The sequence below is a fragment of the Muscardinus avellanarius genome (genome assembly GCF_963383645.1).
Source record: "Muscardinus avellanarius genome assembly, chromosome: 3".
Classification (NCBI taxonomy): domain Eukaryota; kingdom Metazoa; phylum Chordata; class Mammalia; order Rodentia; family Gliridae; genus Muscardinus; species Muscardinus avellanarius.
This window is the reverse complement of record NC_137788.1, coordinates 110,827,946-110,847,168: the sequence shown is the minus strand read 5'-3', so window position 1 is coordinate 110,847,168 and position 19,223 is coordinate 110,827,946. Positions and strand designations below refer to the sequence as shown.

General features: G+C 52.7%; 1 protein-coding gene across 1 annotated transcript in view; it reads left to right on the top strand.

Moving 5' to 3' along the window:
* Positions 1–1,996: 1,996 nt before the first annotated feature.
* Positions 1,997–19,223, top strand: part of LOC308261337 (sodium/potassium-transporting ATPase subunit alpha-2) — a gene marked incomplete at both ends in the record, with an annotated part of 29,172 nt that continues 11,945 nt past the window's right edge. Inside the window, 13 exons of the mRNA XM_080693168.1 lie at positions 1,997–2,008; positions 7,653–7,757; positions 7,927–7,986; positions 9,396–9,599; positions 9,970–10,083; positions 10,289–10,423; positions 12,797–12,914; positions 14,883–15,151; positions 16,182–16,380; positions 16,509–16,618; positions 16,733–16,867; positions 18,492–18,681; positions 18,776–18,951. Coding sequence (XP_080549294.1) covers positions 1,997–2,008; positions 7,653–7,757; positions 7,927–7,986; positions 9,396–9,599; positions 9,970–10,083; positions 10,289–10,423; positions 12,797–12,914; positions 14,883–15,151; positions 16,182–16,380; positions 16,509–16,618; positions 16,733–16,867; positions 18,492–18,681; positions 18,776–18,951 — 1,827 coding nt within the window. The remainder of the gene's footprint in view (positions 2,009–7,652; positions 7,758–7,926; positions 7,987–9,395; positions 9,600–9,969; positions 10,084–10,288; positions 10,424–12,796; positions 12,915–14,882; positions 15,152–16,181; positions 16,381–16,508; positions 16,619–16,732; positions 16,868–18,491; positions 18,682–18,775; positions 18,952–19,223) is intronic.

Genomic DNA, 19,223 nt, shown 5'->3' with positions numbered 1-19,223 from the left:
TGATTGATTGCGGTACTGGGTATTGAACCCAGAGGTATTCTGCCTTCAAGCTACACCTCCAGGCGCCCATTTTATTTATTTATTTATTTATTTATTTATTTATTTATACTTATTTATTTTTTTGGTGGTACTGGGGATGGAACCCAGGAGCGTTTTCTTCCTCCAGGCTACACTCCTAAACCTATTTTATACTTTATTTGGAAACAGGGTCTAAGTTGCTGAGAGCCTCACTCAGTAGCTGAGGCTGGCTTCGAACCTGTGCGATCCTCCTGTCTCAGCCTCCCAAGCTCTGAGATCACAAGCATGCACCACCACGCCTGGCTTAGTTTTTTATTTGTTTGCGGTACTGGGGATGGAACCCACAGGCATTCTACCTCTGCGCGACACCCAGCTCTGTTTTATTTTATTTACTTTTTTTTTTTTTTTTTTTTGGCAGTACTGGGGTTGGAACCCTGGGGCATTCTACCCCTGAGATACACCCTCAGCCTTGTTTTTGATTCTTTATTTTGAAACAGGGTCTCACTGAGTTGCAAAGGGCCTCACTAAGTAGCCGAGGCTGGCCACGAACCACGATCCTCCCGTCCCCAGCCTCCCGAATGCTAGGATTACAAGCGTGCGCCACCACGGCCGCCCTGCTTATTTTTATTTTGAAATGGGGCTGTGTTAGGTTGATAGCATCTCAGTACCGGCTCAGGCTGGTCTCCAACCAGTGATCCTCCTGTCTCAGCCTCCCTCCCGAGTACTGGATTACAGGTGTGGCCTAGCACAGCAATCTGCTCTGGCAGCAAAGTCTGAGGGCCTCCCAGAAACCCTCCCCTCCTCCAGTGCCTCCGGAGGCCCTTGCCAACGTCAGACCTAGATCAGCCCAGGACTCTTCAGCAGCAGAGGAGAGTGGGCGAAACAGGAGTGTCATGGGCTGCCCGCTGCATTGGGCCAGGCTGCTTTCCTGGTCCCTCAGACTCCCACTGTCCCCACCTGCCCTCTAGCCCCAGAGTCTTGGTGTTTTTTTTTTTTTTTTTAATTTTTATTGCTGCGTTGTGGTCATACATCTTAATGGGGCCAGAGTCTTGTTTGTTGTGAAAAACTGGTTTCAGAGGTCATGTGGGGGCGAAGGGTTGGGGGACCCTCTCCTCCTCCATCTTCAGTCTTCCAACTGCTTCTTGAGGCCCTCTGGCTCCCCCAAGACCTGAGAGGGGCCCCAGTGCTGGCCCACCTTGGGTTTCAATGTCCAGGGGGCCCATGGTAGAGGGACAGGCTTTTGCTTCTTTTCCTGAGAATTTGCAGGTAGACCCAGTAGACTTGCGGTCTGCTTTTACCTTAGCTCGAACTGCTGAATTCCTCTGAGGCTCAGTCTTCCCATCTGAAAAGTAGGAGTGAGCCGAGCGTGGTGGTGCACACTTGTCATCCCAGCAATTCGGGAGGCCGAGACAGGAGGATCGGGGTTCGCGGACATCCTCAGCTACTTGTGAGGCCCTTTGAACTCAGTGAGACCCTGTTTCAAAATAAAACATAAAAAGCAAGGCTGGGGGTGTCGCTCCGAGGTAGAATGCCCCTGGGTTCCATCCCCAGTACCGCAAAAAATAAAAATTGGAAAAGCAGGGAGTGTTGGAGCGCACGGCCTCGGCGAGGCATCTGGGGATCCTGAGCTGCCTGCTCCCAGAGGGATGTGTGCCCCAATTCCCCTCCATCCCTCCCTCAGGCAGGGTGGGGGGGTGGAGGCCACAGGGGGACAGAACGGACCATCAACAGGGCCAGTTGCTCAAGGGGCGGGAGGGGAGGAGCCCTCCGGGATCCAGTTTCAACAAACGTTTCTTTTCCGAGGAGGGAAGGCGGGGGCGAGGGGGAGAGGGACCTATTTAAAGCTACCCGGTCTCTCCGGCTGTCTCTGCCTGTCTGCCAGGGTCTCCAGCCGCCCCAGACCGCAGGCAGGCAGCGTGGGCGTGGGTTCCTGTGGTCACCTCCCCAGCCTAGGTCCCCTCAGCCTCTCTGCCCCAAGATGGGTCGCGGGGTGAGTATCCAGGAGGAGGGTGAAGGGGGACAGAGAAGGGTGGCTTGGGACTGGAGCCTGGAGGGAGGGAAACACTTGGAACTAACAATCCCCCGCCGGGACCCCGGCACGCTCCTCCTCCGCTCTAACTGTCCTACCCCCTTCTTCTCAGGACTCCCCAAGTCCACCCTGCTCCCCTCCAGCTCCCCAGCACTCCCTACAAGGCTGTGCACCCTCCCCCAGGGCCAGGGGCTCCTCTCCACATCTGGCCTCCAGCTGAAGGGGCCTTTGGCTCATCCAACCTCCCCGCCCGCCTCTCCTACCCCCCAAAAATATCCTCTCCTCTGGGAGTCCCAGCCTGAGAGGACAGGGCAGCAACGGCAGAGCGCCCAGCTCTCAGAATCCCAAGCAGAGAGACACCAGCTCCAGGGACAGCGGGGACAGCGGGGAGGGGCTGGGAGGAAGGGGGACCTGCCCCCCAGCCCCCACCCAACACCCCTCCGGATGTCCCCAGCAGCACTGTCCCGGGCTCCGGGCCACGGGCTTTGAGGACTTTCCCAAACGCTGGCGAGAGCTGCCCGCTCCAGTCCAGCCATGCTCATGGCATCCAGCAGCCAGGCTCTGCCAAGGGGAAGATTAAGACCACGTCAGGGCGGCGGGGCAGGCGGGGACACGGCTTGGAATTCTTGGAAATGAAATTCCCATATGGCGAAAAGTGACCCAATCCCTTCAATACTGTGCCTGGCCGCTTGCCTTCTGTGGCAAGGTGGCCAGAGAGCGTGGAGGGTGACGGGAGAGGGCGGCCGGCCGGCCCGGGCTGGAGAGGAGTCTGCACAAGGGCGCGGGATTGCAGGGTTGAACAGCTGGGAAAAGTCTGAGCCCGGACACCAGGGTTCCTGGCCAGGGCGGGAGCTAGAAATAGAAAGTGTGCGCACGAGTGTGTGTGTGTGTGTGTGTGTGTGTGTGTGTGTGTGTGTCCATGACCACGTGTTCCCCACGGGCTGGAATCGCCACAGATATTGGGAGTGAGCACCTGTCTTTACGTCTCAGCAGGTGCACCCACAAATGTGCAGGTCCTTGGGCTGTGCGGGGCGTGGGTGTCACCCTGGGGTGTGCTGAGGGTCTGCCAGGTGGGGTCCCACAGAGGGCGAGGTCAGAACTAGGGCTCTTCAGCTACACTTTGACATCTCTTACTCCCCAAGCAGACGGAGCCCCCAGCTGAGGTGCAGAGTCTCTAGGAGAGGCCTGCACCTTCTGCCCAAGTGGGCAGGTGGTTGGGGTGCAGTGGTGCACACCTGTAATCCCAGTACTTGGGAGGTTGAGACAGGAGGATCACAGGTTCAAAGACAGCCTCAGCAACATGGCCAGACTCCTAGCAATCTAGCAAGAGACCCTCTTTTTTTTCAGTGCTAGGGATGGAACCAGGGGCATTCTACCTCCGAGCTCTACCCCCAGCCCTGCTTTTTATTCTTTATTTTGAAAAAGAGTCTCACTGAGTTGCAAAGGGCCTCACTAAGTAGTTGAGGCTGTCCTCCAACCGCCATCCTCTGGTTTCAGCCTCCCAAACTCTGGGATTACAAGCGTGCGCCTCCACTCCTGTATGAGACCCTCTTTCAAAACAAAATAAAAATAAAAAGTTCTGGGGTGTGCTGGAGGTGTAGATCAGAGGTAGAAGGCCTCTGGGTTCGATCCTCAGTACCCACAATGAAGGGGGCCTCCACGCTGCCCCCCCCAGAGCAAGGGGAGAGCTTTGACCTTGACTTCTAGGTCCGTCCTTGTTCCTGAGGGCTGTGCCACTTTCACCCCAGCAGAAGCGAGGCTGGTCTGCTCGGCACACAGAGCTGGGTGAAATGGAGAAACTGAGGCCCCGGAGCGCAGCGTCTTGGCAGAGGAGAGCCCTGAGGAGAGGGAGCAGGCAGGACCCACACCCCGCTGTGGCGGGTCTCCCCTTCCTCTCTGCTGTTCCACCCCAGAGCGAGGCCCAGCTCAGCCATCGCCAGAGGCCTTGAAGGGCGGCGGGGCAGTGCGGGGAGGGCGGCCAGCCTCTCCCCCTCCCGCCATGAACAGGCTGAGGTGGAGGGGCACTGGCTGGCTTCCAGCTGCCCCCACTCTGTCCCAGCCTCTCTCTGGCTTCCTCAGAAAGAACTCTCTGTTCTCCTTGGGCATTCAAGACCCGGAGAGAGGGACTTGTAGGCTGGAGGAGGGAAAGAAGGGGGAGGGGGTCTCGCTTCCTCTTTCTTTTCCGCCTGAGTGGCCGCTGGCTCCAAGTCGCTGCAGGCTCCTGGCCCTGGAGCTCGGAGCCCGAGGTCTTTGCCAGGACGACAGAGAAGGGGAGGGGGCGCTGGTTCCCAAGCCCTGGCCTGGGGGAGCCAGTCCACCTGCCAGTGTGCTTGGGCCAGCTAATTTTTTTTTTCCAGTACTAGGGATGGAACCCAGGGCATTCTCCCTCTGAGCTACACCCCCAGCCCTATCTTTTATTCTTTATTTTGAAACAGGGTCCCACTGAGTTGCAGAAGGCCTCACTAAGTAGCTGAGGCTGGCCGTGAACCAGGATCCTCCGGTCTCAGCCTCTCGAATGCTGGGATTACAAGCCTGTGTCCCACACCCGGCTCAAGCCAGTGTTTTACAAGCATTTATTGGGTGATAATTTTCATGTACTTTGTTTCACATTTAACTACACAGAAATTCTTCCGGGTTCTTGCCCCAGCCCGGCCCCTCCTCCAGGGCTGCACCTGGAGCGCCTAGAGGGTCCCACTGAAGTTTGTCCAGACTCCTTCTGGCTTTCGGTGCCTTCTGTGTCAGCTGGAAGAGTTACTGAATCCAAAGAATTTTCACTCACCCAATTCAGCGAGTCCTCTTAGGTCACAGGGAAATGGGAAGGTGACATGGCCTCAGCCCCTTCCCTGATCCTTCTGTTGGGTTGCTTCATTGTGCTCAAAATGCCCGCCTTAGCCGGGCGCGGGGGCGCACACTTGTCATCCCAGCATTCGGGAGGCTGAGACAGGAGGATCGCGGTTCACAGACAGCTTCAGCTTCTTAGTGAGACCCTCTGCAACTCAGCGAGACCCTGTTTTGAAATAAAGACTAAAAAATCGGGCTGGGGGTGTAGCTCGGAGGTCGATGCCCCTGGGTTCCATCCTGACACCAACCAGCAAACCAAGCCGTGGTGGTCTAGAGTACAAAGGATTAGGGCGCCACAGTGGGGCCCACGTCAATCTAATTTGTCCACAGCCACAGGATGTACACCCCAAGACTGCGCCAAAATGCCAACTAGCGAAACTGGGTGATAACCAGGTATCCTGTAGGTTTGTTTTTGTAACAAGGAGCCTCTGCTGTGGCTGCGGTGACGAGGGTGTGCATACGGGGCCAGGGGACATGTGAGAACCTTCTCGGCTGTCCACTCGCTTTTTCTGTCAGCCAAGACTGCTCCAGAAATGAGTCTCTGGTTTACTGTATGTTTTTATTTTGCAATACTAGGAATTGAACCCTGGAGCCCTCTGCCACTGAGCTATATCTCCAGCCCTATTTATTTCATGTATTTCTGCCTTTATGCATTTATTTATTTACTTATATATTTAGTTTTTGGTACTGCAGATGAAACCCTAGCCTTATTTTTTATTCTTTATTTTGAAACAGGGTCTCACTGTGTTGCAGAGGGCCTCACTAAGTAGCTGAGGCTGTCCGCGAACCTGAGATCCTCCTGCCTCAGCCTGCCAAGTACTGGGATTCCAAGCGTGCACCCCCATGCCTGGCTCAGGGTAGCCTCTTTAGGCCCTCATTTCTCCTTGTCTTTAGAGCCACCACTAGGCTTCCAGGTCTCAGAGGGGACTTCTGGGGGGACTGGGGTTTCTCTAAGCGGGGGCATCTTGGAGACGAGCATAGGAGGGGGCTGGGGAAGGCCTGGAGGCAAGTGGCCAAGAACAGGTCTAGTCCTCCCCCATCTTCCCGGGTGGCCTCAGAATACAGTGTCCTTGGGATGCTCCGCTTCTGCATCTCAGGTTCTTATTGGACTCAAAGGCCGCACTGGCTTTTGGGGCTGATTTTTGCTGTACTGTGGTGTGATCACTTCCGGGGGGAGGGGGGATCAGCAGCCAAAGATTTTGCTTTTTTCAAGATTACACATGCAGAAAAGGGGGTGGGGGTTTTGTAGACTGAGCTGTGTTGTGACACAAACCGGTAAGGCCTGCGTGTGCAACTTAGCAAGACCCTGTCTTAAAATAAAAAGAGCCGGGCGTGGTGGCGCACGCTTGTAATCCCCGTGCTTGGGAGGCTGAGACAGGAGGATCTCACAGGTTCGAAGCCAGCCTCAGCTACTCAGTGAGGCTTCCAGCAACTTAGTGAGACCCTGTTTCCAAATAAAATATAAAAAAGGTCTGGGAGTATAGCCTGGAGGTAGAAATCCCCTGGGTTCCACACCTAGTACCACTAAAAAAATAAAATAAATAAAAGGGCAGCTAGTCAGGCATGGTGGCGGGCCAGTCTCAACCACTTAGTGAGGCCTCCACAAACTTAGTGAGACCCTGTTTCAAAATAAAGAGCCTGACGAGGTGCAGCTCACTTGTAACCCCAGCATTCGGGAGGCTGAGACAGAAGGATCACAGGCTTTTGGCTCTTGGCCAGCCTCAGCTGCTTAGTGAGGCCCTCTGTAACTCAGTGGAACCCTGTTTCAAAACAAAGAGTAAAAAATCGGGCTGAGAGTTTAGCTCAAAAGTAGAATGCCCCTGGGTTCCATCCCCAGTGCCTCAAAAAATAAAATAAAATAAAATAAAATAAATAAATAAATATAATATAATATAATATAATTTATCTTTTTTTTTTTTTTGGTGGTACTGGGATGGAACCCAGGGGCTTTTCTACCTCCAGGCTACACTCCCAGACCTATTTTATACTTTATTTTGAGACAGGGTCTTATTCAGTTGCTGAGAGCCTCACAGAGTAGCCGAGGCTGGCTTCAAACCTGTGTGATCCTTCTGTCTCAACCTCCCAAGTGCTGGGATTACAAGTGTGCGCCACCATGCCTAGCTAATAAGAAATAAAATTTAAAAAAAGGCTGGGCTATAAATCAAGATTAGAATGCCCCAAGTTCAGTCCCCAGTATATATATATATATATATATATATATATATATATATATATATATATATATATATATATATATATATTATATATATCAGTATATATATATTATATATATATAATATATATATTGCTTTGTACCTAGCAACAGAGTCCTTTGAGCAACTAAGTCATAGCAAAAGCCCACCTATGGAAGTGCTCACGGGCAGCTCCCCAGGCTGGAGGCCTCGCTGCTCTGTAGACCATCTGTGCCCCTTCCAGGGCCTGCCCCTCTCCTCCCCCAGGACTGTCACCTTTATATTTATTTATTTATTTATCATGTATATATTTATTTGTGGTACTGGGGATGGAACCCAGGGAGCATTCTACCTTTGAGCTACGCCCCCAGCCCCATATTTTATTTTTGATTTGGAAACAGGGTCTCACTGAGTTGCAAAGGACCTCGCTAGGTAGCCGAGGCTGTCCGTGAACCGCGATCCTCCTGTCTCAGCCTCCCGAATGCTGGGATCACAAGCGTGCGCCCCGCGCCCCCGATGGTGGGTGGACAGGCCCCTTTGAATCCAGGAGGCTCTGCACTCTCCCCCTGCAGGTCGGCCGCGAGTACTCCCCTGCTGCCACCACAGCAGAGAATGGGGGCGGCAAGAAGAAGCAGAAGGAGAAGGAGCTGGACGAGCTCAAGAAGGAGGTGGCCATGGTGAGACCCGCACCCCACCCGCGGGGACTCAGAGAGGGGCCTGGGCCGGGAGAGCCCCAGGCAGCTGCTGTGCCCAGAGCAGCTCGGTGCCCCTCCCGTGCCCCCAGCCTCACCCCTGCCACCAGTGCCCTCTGCCTCCTCGCCCCCAGTGACTCTGCCTCCCTCCCAGGATGACCACAAGCTGTCCCTGGATGAGCTGGGCCGCAAGTACCAAGTGGACTTGTCCAAGGTGAGCAGACGGCCGGCCAGGCTGAAGGGAGGTCGGAGGAACGCCAGGCCCCGCGCAGAGCCTTCCAACCAAGGTCCAGAGACAAGGCGCCGCGGCCACGGGGCCAGAGCTAGAGAGGGAATCCTGTAGGGTCATAGACAGGGACACCTGGCCCATCTGGCCTAGACCAGGGAAACGGGGCCTGGGCAGGAGACGGGGACAGTCACAGTCAGTGACAGTAGGGGTCACTGAGGTGGGCTCTCCTTGAAGCCTGGGGGGAGGGACCCTGAAGGAAGCAAAATCAGGAAAGAACCAGATGAGGCATCTCCCAAACTCATCCAGGTGCCTCTTGGCCTTCACCAAAATGTGTCTCAATCCAATAACATCAGAAGTAGAACCGTCAAAATCGCTATCAGAGTGGGGCGTTGAGGCACATGCCTATAATTCCAGCACCCGGGAGGCTGAGACAGGAGGATCTCAGGTTTGAGGACAGCCTTGGCAACTTAGCAAGACTTTAAGAATCCTAGCAAGACCCTGTTTCAGAATAAAAAATAAATAAATATGGGCTGAGAGTATAGCTCAGAGGTAGAATTCCCAGTACTAATTTTATTTATTTATTTATTTATTTATCTATTTACTTATTTATTTTTGCAGTACTGGGGATGGAGGACATTCTACCTCCAAGCTACACCCCCAGCCCCTCCCTCCCTCTCTTCCTTCCTTTCTTTCTTTCTTTCTTTCTTTCTTTCTTTCTTTCTTTCTTTCTTTCTTTCTTTCTTGGTCTGGGGATGGAACCCAGAGGCATTCTACCTCAGAGCTACACCCCTGCCCTAATTTTTATTCCTTATTTTTTAAACAGGGTCTCACTATGTTGCGGAGGGCCTCACTAAGCATCTGAGGCTGTCCAAAAACCACGATTCTCCGGTCTCAGCCTCCCAAGTGCTGAGATTACAAGCATGTTCCACCAGGCCCGGCTTAGTCTCTATTTTGAAACAGGGTCTCTCTAGGTTGCAGAGGGCCTCACTAAGTAGCTGAGGCTATCCAAGAACCACGATCCTCCTGCCTCAGCCTCCAGAATGCTGGGATTACAAGCGTGTACCACCATGCCCAGCTCAGTCTTGATTTTTTTTTTTTTTTTTTTTTTTTTTTTTTTGGTGGTACTGGGGGTGGAACCCAGAGGCTTTCTACCTCCAGGCTATACTCCCTGACCTATTTTATATTTTATTTGGAAACAAGGTCTCACTAGTTGCTGAGAGCCTCACTAACTAGCTGAGGCTGGCTTCGAACCTGTGCGATCCTCCTGTCTCAGCCTCCCAAGCGCGGGGATTACAAGCGTGTGCCACTACGCCCGGCTCAGTGACGATTTTTGCTGGTGTTGAGAGCGTCCCGCTGGCCCCGGATGCACACCCCACTCCTTCCTTGCTCCCTAGGGCCTCACCAACCAGCGGGCTCAGGACATCCTGGCTCGGGACGGGCCCAATGCCCTGACTCCACCGCCCACGACCCCCGAGTGGGTCAAGTTCTGCCGCCAGCTGTTCGGGGGCTTCTCCATCCTGCTGTGGATTGGGGCCATCCTCTGCTTCCTGGCCTATGGCATCCAGGCTGCCATGGAGGACGAGCCATCCAACGACAACGTGAGATGCTCCCGGCTCCTCCAGCCTCCGAGCCCCATACAATGGCGGGAGGGTTCAGGGAGCGAAGATCCTCATGCCCCAGCCCCAACACTGCCCCGCTGCCCCCGTAGCTCAGCCCACACACACCCAGTGTGCAGGCACCCATCCCTTCCCGTAAAGTGGGCTGGCACATCCCTGGGTCTTCAACCTGGAGAAATCCTAGGCCTGGGAATGCCCGGAGATGTTCTCTACCCCTTCTGTCCTGGGACACAGGAGGCTAGACTGAAGGGCTAGTATTTTGTCTCCCAGGCTCCAGCAAAGGTCTGGGCCTTGGGTGGTCACACTGAGTGGCCTCAATCTCTCTCTCTCTCTCTCTCTCTCTCCTGGCCAGCTGTATCTGGGCGTGGTGCTGGCAGCCGTGGTCATTGTCACCGGCTGCTTTTCCTACTATCAGGAAGCCAAGAGCTCCAAGATCATGGATTCCTTCAAGAACATGGTGCCCCAGGTGCATGACAGGAAGGGCTCTGCTTGGGTGGGGGCACGAGGGTTCTGGGATGGCCCGGCTGATCACCTCTCTGCTCCTGGTGCTCAGAAACAGAGGAGGGTAAAAATGACCCTCTGGCTCCCCACGCCAGGACTGGGTATGGGTTGGAGGAGAGGTGGGCCATCGGTAAGAGAGGGCTGAGACGCCCCGGCCTCCCTCCCCACAGCAAGCCCTCGTCATCCGAGAGGGAGAGAAGATGCAGATCAACGCGGAGGAGGTGGTGGTGGGCGACCTGGTGGAGGTGAAGGGCGGAGACCGCGTCCCCGCCGACCTCCGGATCATCTCCTCCCACGGCTGCAAGGTGAGGCCACACCAGGGCAAGTGCTCGGGTCTGAGACAGGGGAGCCCACCTGGAGGCCGGCTCATTTATTTATCTTTAATTTTGTTATTAATTAACTTCTTAATTAATTAATTTTTGCGGTACTGGGGATGGAACCCAGGGACATTCTACCTCTGAGCTACAACCCACCCTATTTTAATATTCTCTCTCTCTCTCTCTCTCTCTCTCTCTCTCTCTCTCTCTCTCTCTCTCTTCCTTTTTTCTGTGGTTCTGGGGATTGAACCCAGAAGCATTCTACCTTTGAGCTATACTTCCAGCCCAATTTTATATCTTATTTGGAAACAGGGTCTCACTAGGTTGATGAAAGTCTCACTACTTTACTGAGACTGTCCTCAAACCTGCGATCCGCCTGTCTCAGCCTACCAAGTCCTGAGATTACAAGAATGTACCACCGCACCTGGCTATTTTTTATTTTTTGAAGCAGGGTCTCACTAAGTAGCCAAGGCTGGCCTTGAACCTGTGATCTTCCTGCCTTGGCCTCCCAAGTACTGGGATTACAAGCATGTGCCACCACGTCCAGTTTATTTACTTATTTATTTATTTATTTACTTACTTATTTGTAGTACTGGGAATTGAACCAAGGGTGTTCTACTCTGAGCTACACCCCCAGTCCTATTTTATTGTTTATTTTGAAACAGAGTCTCACTAAATCACAGAGGTTCTTATGTTGCTGAGGTTATCCTCAAACCTGAGACCCCTACTTAGAGGTTTAAAAGTAAGGAGACAGCCGGATGTGGTGGCACACACTTGTAATCCCAGTACTTGGGAGGCCGAGACAGGAGGATCGCAGGTTTGCGGCCAGCCTCAGTTACTTAGTGAGGACTTCTGCAACTCAGGAAGACCCTGTTTCAAAATAAAGAGTTAAAAATAGGGCTGGGGGTGTAGCTCGGAGGTAGAATGCCCCTGGGTTTCATCCCAGTACCGCTAAATAAATAAATAAATAGTGAAATAGAGTTGGGGGTGTAACTCAGAGGTATACACACACACACACACACACACACACACACACACACACACACACACACAAAGTTAAGAGACCCCATTCCATGTCAGTTCGTCCCCCAGGCCCTAGCTGAACAGGCCCTCAGCACAGTTTCCTTGGAGCTGTGCATTACGAAGGCTCACTACCCAGGGTATCTCCCTCATTACCACCTCACAGTGGCCATGTATTGAGTACCAGAGTGTCAGATGCTTACCAGGGTCTCACATGCTGTATAATTTCACTCTGAAAGAGCAGTGTAATCATGCAGGGTCCCTGTGTGTGGGCACAGAGCTAAGTCCTGAGCAGCCCACAAGGACTGTTCCCAGAGATTACACTGTTGGCAGTGCCCTCGGCCTTCTATAACACACAGGTTCTGTTTACACTCCTGATTTTATAGATGAGTGAAGGCAGGCTCTGTTGGTTAATAAACAACCCAAAGTCACATACGAAGTCAGTGGAGAGCAGATGTGACACACACACCTGTGATCCCAGTACTCGGGAGGCCGAGACAGGAGGATCACAGGCATAAGATCCGCCTCACCAACTTAGCAAGACTCTCAACAACCTAGCAAGACCCTGTTTCAAAATGAAAACTAAGTAACTAAGTAAATAAGCTGGGCATGGTGACACAGGCTTGTAATCCCAGCATTTGGGAGGCTGAGACAGAAGGATCGCAGGTCGTGGACGGCCTTGGCTACTTAGTGAGGCCCTTTGCAACTCAGCGAGACCCTGTTTCAAAATAAAGAATAAAAAAATAGGAGCCGGGCGTGGTGGCACATGCTTGTAATCCCAGCATTCAGGAAGCTGAGACTGGAGGATCGCAGTTCGCAGACAACCTCAGCTACCTAGTGAGCCTCTCTGCAACTTAAGTGAGACCCTGTTTCAAGAAAAAGAATAAAAAATAGGGCTGGGGGTGTAGCTTGGAGGTCAAATGCCCCTGGGTTTCATCCCCAGACCCAAAAAAAAAAAAAATAGGGCTGGGGGTGTAGCTTGGAGGTAGAATGCCCCTGGGTTCCATCCCTAGTACTACAAAACAAATAAATAAACAAATAAATAATTAATTAAATAAATACATATAAACTCATATAAATTAGTTAATTAAATAAATAAATAAGTGGCTGGGAGTGTAGCTCGGAGGTAGAATTCCTCTGGGTTCAGTCTCCAGTACTAAAAAAAAAAGGCTGTAGGAGCCAGGATTCCAGAGCAGAACAGGGCAAAGCTGAGCAAGCACATAAACATGTAATGAGAACAGGAGTAAGTTTGTGTCATGAAGATGGAGGTGGCTGGAGCCGGCCAGGAGACAGCAGCATGCCCAGGCACCGCCTGACCGCTGCGCCCGCCTTCTTCTCCAGGTGGATAACTCGTCCCTGACTGGCGAGTCAGAACCCCAGACCCGTTCCCCCGAGTTCACCCACGAGAACCCCCTGGAGACCCGCAACATCTGCTTCTTTTCTACCAACTGCGTAGAAGGTGAGGAGGCCTGCTCGCCGCGGAGCCCTTCACCTGGCTCTCAAAGGCAAGCACCTGGATCCTGAATCCAGGTCAGGACAGGTGTCTGCCATGGTGCGTACTTGGAAAAAGCTCTGCTATAGAAAATGGCATTGAGGGTTTGGGGCCCTGGACATCACAGACATAGTTTCCTCAGGAGAGCAGGACATTGGCTAGGGCAGAATGGTTCCATGGGAAACTTAACACCCCACCCCACAGGAGAACCTCTGTCCTGCCTACACCCAGCAGAGTGGATTCCAAAGCCTTCAGATACTGGGTCCGAGCCCCCACTGTGTGTACACACATGTACAGATGCCCTGGTACCACTGAGCTACATGCCCAACCCTATTTACTTATTTATTTTTTATTTACTTGGTAGTAGATTTTGAACTTAGGGGTGTTCTACCTCCAAGCCACATCCCCAGCACATTATTAGTAATAGTAGTAGTAGTAGTAGTAGTAGTAGTAGTAGTAGTAGTAGTACTGGGGATGGAACCCAGGGGCAGTCTACCTCTGAGCTACACCCCCAGCCAATTTCTTATTCTGTGTGTGTGTGTGTGTGTGTGTGTGTGTGTGTGTGTGTGTTTGTGTATGTGTGTGTTTGTGTATGTGTGTGTTTGTGTGTGTGTGTGTGTGTGTTACTGGGGGTGGAACCCAGGGGAATTTTTTTTACCTCCGGGCTATACTCCCAGACCTATTTTATACTTTATTTGGAAACAGGGTCTCACTAAGTTGCTGAGAGCCTCACTAAGTAGCTGAGGCTGGCCTTGAACCTGTGCGATCCTCCTGTCTCAGCCCCCCCAAGCACAGGGATTACAACCATGCACCACCACGCCCAGCTCTTATTCTTTATTTTGAAACAGGATCACACTGAGTTGCAACGGGCCTCACTAAGTAGCTGAGGCTGTCCGTGAACTGTGATCCTCCTGTCTCAGCCTCCTGAATGCTGGGAATATAAGTGTGTGCCACCACGCCAGCTTCTTTTACTTTTTTGAAATAGGATCTCTCTAAGTTACTGAGGGCCTTATCAAGTTGTCGAGGCTGGCCTTGAACCTGTGATCTTCCCTTCTCAGACTTCCAAGCATGGCACCATCACACCCAGTTTAGTTTTTTATCTTGAGAGAGGATCTTGCTAGTTTCCCAGGCTGACCTTGAACCTGCCGGCCTCTTAAGTCCCTAGGATTATAGGGACTTATTTATTTCACACATAGAAAATAATTTGCTGCCAGGTGTGGTGGTGCACACTTGTAATCCCAGCATTTGGGAGGCTGGGACAGAAGGATCGCAGTTCGTGACAGCCTCAGCTTTTGTTTTGTTTTGTTTTGTTTTGTTTGTGGTACTGTGGTTCCTGAAACCCCTTCTACTTCCTAGATACACTCCCAGATCTATTTGTATACTTTTTTACTTGGAAACAGGGTCTCTTAAACCAGCACTGCTGGCTTCGAACCTGTGCAATCCTCCTGTCTCCACCTCCTAAGCGCAGGGATTTCAAGCGTGCACCACCATGCCCGGCTGGCCTCAGCTTCTTAATGAGGCCCTTTGCAACTCAGTTAGAACCTGTTTCAAAATAAAGAGTAAAAAATAGGGCTCAGAGGTAGGATGTCCCTGGTTTCTATCCCCAGTACCACAAAGAAAGAAAGAAAGAAAGAAAGAAAGAAAGAAAGAAAGAAAGAAAGAAAGAAAGAAAGAAAGAAAGAAAGAAAGGAAGAAAGAAAGAAAGAGGGAGGGAGGGAGGAAGGGAGGGAGGGAGGGAGGAAATAATTTGCTATTGTATAAAGTCTGGGGTTGGTGCTTTGTGAGGAAGACAAGCCTTTGCAAGACGCAGTGTGCTGAAAGTGGGTTCCAGGATCTGAGTCCCTGGCTCATTTTCTCTACTTTGCCAGGAAAGTAGGATGAGACTTCGTATCTGGAAGCCCCAAGGCATCCATCCTGGCATCTCTACTCTCGCAGGCACAGCCAGGGGTGTCGTGATTGCCACAGGTGACCGTACAGTGATGGGCCGGATAGCCACTTTGGCCTCAGGCCTTGAGGTCGGGCGGACACCCATAGCCATGGAAATCGAACACTTCATCCAGCTGATCACGGGTGTGGCTGTCTTTCTGGGTGTCTCCTTCTTCGTGCTGTCCCTCATCCTGGGCTACAGCTGGCTGGAGGCCGTCATCTTCCTCATCGGCATCATCGTGGCGAACGTGCCCGAGGGGCTTCTGGCCACAGTCACCGTGAGTGGACCTTCGTCAGAAGGGGATAGTCTCAGATGCTTATTCCCTCTCTGCAGTGCTTTTCCTCTGACACCTAGAGCCCCGCATCGGGTGCCGCACTGGGAGAACCTTTAAGACATGACTCAGAGCTTTGCATCTGAAAGGTCTCGGGTTGGCCTGGCTCTGGGTGCTCCATCTCACTGCTGGAGTTTGTTCTGGTCTCACTACGCATGTGTTCACCTTTCCCTGAAGTCTGGGGTTCTTCCTGGCCACCTCGCCTGTAAAGATTCTTTTAAAGGTCACCGGTGATTAACTAGCAAATCCAGTGACCTTTTCTCAGCCCTCATCCTTAACTCTGCTGCTGAAATAGATATTGCTAAGCCACCCTTGCAGAACCCTGCCCTTTGCCAACTACCATGGCATGCCGCTGCCCTGGTTCTCTCTTCTGTCCTCCATAGCAGCTCCTCCTCAGGCTCAGCTCTATGCTCTTCTCTCTGTACCCCTAGAATAAGCCAGCCTCCTCCCGGGGTTTCTGTCGGCCCTTCTTTGTGGACAGTTCTTATATTTCTATGCCCTCTCTGAGTTTTAATCAGATCTCTCTCTCTCTCTCTCTCTCTCTCTCTCAGTGGAAATTAAATCCAGGGGCATTCTACCTCCAAGCTACACCCCTAGCCCTTTTTATTATTAATTTTGGAACGGGGTCTCCCTAAGTCCCTGAGGCTCTCCCTAAGTTGCTGAGTCTGGTCTCAAACCTACAACCCTCCTGCCTCAGCCTCCCAAGTACTGGCTAGTCAAATATCTTCAACATCCTTCTCAGCATCGATCCTTAAAGCGCACCCACGATCTCAATTCCTAGCCATTTGTGTTTATGGAGTAGGATCAAGGGAGGAGGAACAGGGCTTTGTCATGGATGTCCACAGCTCCAGACTTCACCCTTTTTGTTTGTTTGTTTGTTTGTTGCAGTACTGGGGATGGAACCCAGGGACATTCTACCTCTGAGCTACACCCCCAGCCCTATTTTTTATTCTGTATTCTCTTCTCTTTCTCTCAGGTGTGCCTGACCCTGACCGCCAAGCGCATGGCGCGCAAGAACTGCCTGGTGAAGAACCTGGAGGCGGTGGAGACGCTGGGCTCCACGTCCACCATCTGCTCCGACAAGACGGGCACCCTCACCCAGAACCGCATGACCGTCGCCCACATGTGGTTCGACAACCAGATCCATGAGGCTGACACCACTGAGGATCAGTCTGGTGATTGGGGCTCTGGAGGGTGTGAAGGGGAAAAGGGCCCGGGGTACGGTGTAGCAGGCAGGGCCTCTGGGGGTACGATTTGGGGCTCCAGAAAACCAAGCCATTGGTTGCTTCTTTTGTCCTCCCAGGAGCCACTTTCGACAAGCGATCTCCAACATGGACGGCCCTGTCTCGGATCGCGGGCCTCTGTAACCGCGCTGTGTTCAAGGCAGGGCAGGAGAACATCCCCGTCTCCAAGGTAAAGTCCCCGGCACGGTGCACACAGTGTTGGGGTCGCTCCTCACCCTGCGGGCCCTCCTCGTCCGGCCCTAGCTCCCTACCCCGGGTGGCAGCGAGCTCTCTCTGCCTGCAGCGAGACACCGCCGGGGACGCCTCTGAGTCGGCCCTGCTCAAGTGCATCGAGCTGTCCTGTGGCTCCGTGAGGAAGATGAGGGACAGGAACCCCAAGGTGGCAGAGATCCCCTTCAACTCCACCAACAAGTACCAGGTCAGGTGGGGCTGCTGTGGTGAGGCCCGGGTTGCCACAGACGGCAGGAACGGGGCTTCCTGGGACCTCGCCCTCGTCCTGCCTCATGCCCAGGCTGGCAGTGCATCTGGTCACTCACCCTGAGTCTCAGGCTCCCTGTTTAACTCACTAGCCACTCCTCCTCCTCCTCCTCCTCCTCCTCCTCCTCCTCCTCCTTCTCCCATTCCTCCTCCTCCTCCTCCTCCTCCTCCTCCTCCTCTTCTCCTCCTCCTCCCATTCCTCCTCCTCCTCCTCCTCTTCCTCCTCCTCCCATTCCTCCTCCTCCTCCTCCTTCTCTTTCTTCTCCTCCTCTTCCTCCTCCTCCTTCTCCCTCTTCTTCTTTTCTTCTTCTCTCCTCCTTCTTCTTCTTCTTCCTCTCCTTCTTCTTTGGTACTGGAAATGGAATCCAAAGGCATTCTACCTCCTAGTTACACCTCCAGCCCTATTTTATTTTTTATTTTGAAATAGGGTCTCATAAAGTTGTGGAGAGCCCCACTAAGTAGCTGAGGCTGGCCTCAAATCTGTGATCCTCCTGTTTCAGTCTCTTGTGTCTTGGAGTTACAAGCATGTGCCACCATGCCTGGCTGCCCTTTATATTTTATTTTATTTTATTTTATTTTATTTTATTTTATTTTATTTTGCAGTACTGGGGATGGAATCCAGGGGCATTCAACCTTCGAGCCACACCCCCAGCCCTGTTTTTTTTTTTTTTTTTTTGTGTGTGTGTGTGTGTGTGTGTGTGTGTGTGTGATACTGGGGTTCCTGGAAACCCTTCTACCTCCAGGCTACACTCCCAGACCTATTTTTTATACTTTTTTATTTGGAAACAGGGTCTCTTAAGCCAGCGCGGCTGGCTTCGAACCTGTGCGATCCTCCTGTCTCCTCCTCCCAAGTGCGGGGATTACAAGCATGCGCCACCATGCCCAGCAGCCCTGTTTTTTATTCTTTAATTTGAAACAGGGTCTCACTAAGTTGCGGAGGGCCTCACTAAGTAACTGAGGCTAGCTGAGAACCTGTGATCCTTCTGTCTATGCCTCCCCATTACTGGGATTAGAAGCGGGCGCCACCATGTCCTGCTCCTGCTTGCCCTTTTTGAAACAGGGCCTTACTAAGTTGCTGTGACTCTCACTAAACTTCTGAGGCTGGCCTTGAACCTGACCCTCCTATCTCAGCCTCCCAAAAACTGGGATTACAGGCATGGGTCATCATGCCTGGCTAAGATTCTCCCTTTGTTGACTCTCTTTAATGAATTGGGGTTATGTTAGGGAATATTTCCTCATCAACTGCTGTTCTACATCAAGCCCTGTTGTTCTGGTCACTGATCTCCAAGACAAATGCAGCCCCTTTTATAATTACCCTTCTCACTGGGCTGTGGTGGCGCACGCTTGTCACCCCAGCCTTTGGGAGGCTGAGACAGGAGGATCGTGGTTCGTGGCCAGCCTCAGCTACTTAGTGAGGCCCTTTGCAACTCAGTGAGACCCTGTTTCAAAATAAAGAATAAAAAATAGGGCTGGGGGTATAGCTCAGAGGTAGAATGCCCCTGGGTTCCATCCCCAGTACCGCCAAAAAATAAAAAGTAATAATAATAATCAGCCTTCTCCTTCAGCTGTCTATCCATGAGCGAGAAGACAACCCGCAGAGCCACGTGCTGGTGATGAAGGGGGCCCCAGAGCGCATCCTGGACCGCTGCTCCAGCATCCTGGTGCAGGGCAAGGAGATCCCTCTCGATAAAGAGATGCAAGATGCCTTCCAAAATGCCTACATGGAGCTGGGAGGACTGGGGGAGCGAGTGCTGGGTGAGGAGCCAGAAACGGGGAACGGCAGAGGTCTGGGGTATCCCGCTGCCATCTGAGATTCTGACTCCTCCCCTCTGTCCACCACACCCACCAGGGTTCTGCCAGCTGAACCTGCCTTCCGGGAAGTTCCCTCGTGGCTTTAAGTTCGACACAGACGAGCTGAATTTCCCCACGGAGAAGCTCTGCTTTGTAGGGCTCATGTCCATGATTGACCCGCCCCGCGCGGCTGTGCCAGACGCCGTGGGCAAGTGTCGAAGCGCAGGCATCAAGGTACTGGCCCCTCCCCGCCCTCCCTCCCCGCCCTCCTGTGTGCTGAGGCCAGGGGGCTGCAGCTGCCGGCCGGGGACAGGCTCCACGCCTCTGTCCTGCTGACTCGCAGAAGCTGTCCACCTGTAAGGAAGGATGGACTGCCGGCGGCCATTAATGTCTCCTCCTCCTCCTCCTCTTCCTCCTCCTCCTCTTCCTCCTTCTTGTCCTCCTCCTCCTCTTCCTCCTTCTCTTTCTCCTCCTTATCCTTCCTCTCTTCCTTCTCCTCTTCTTTT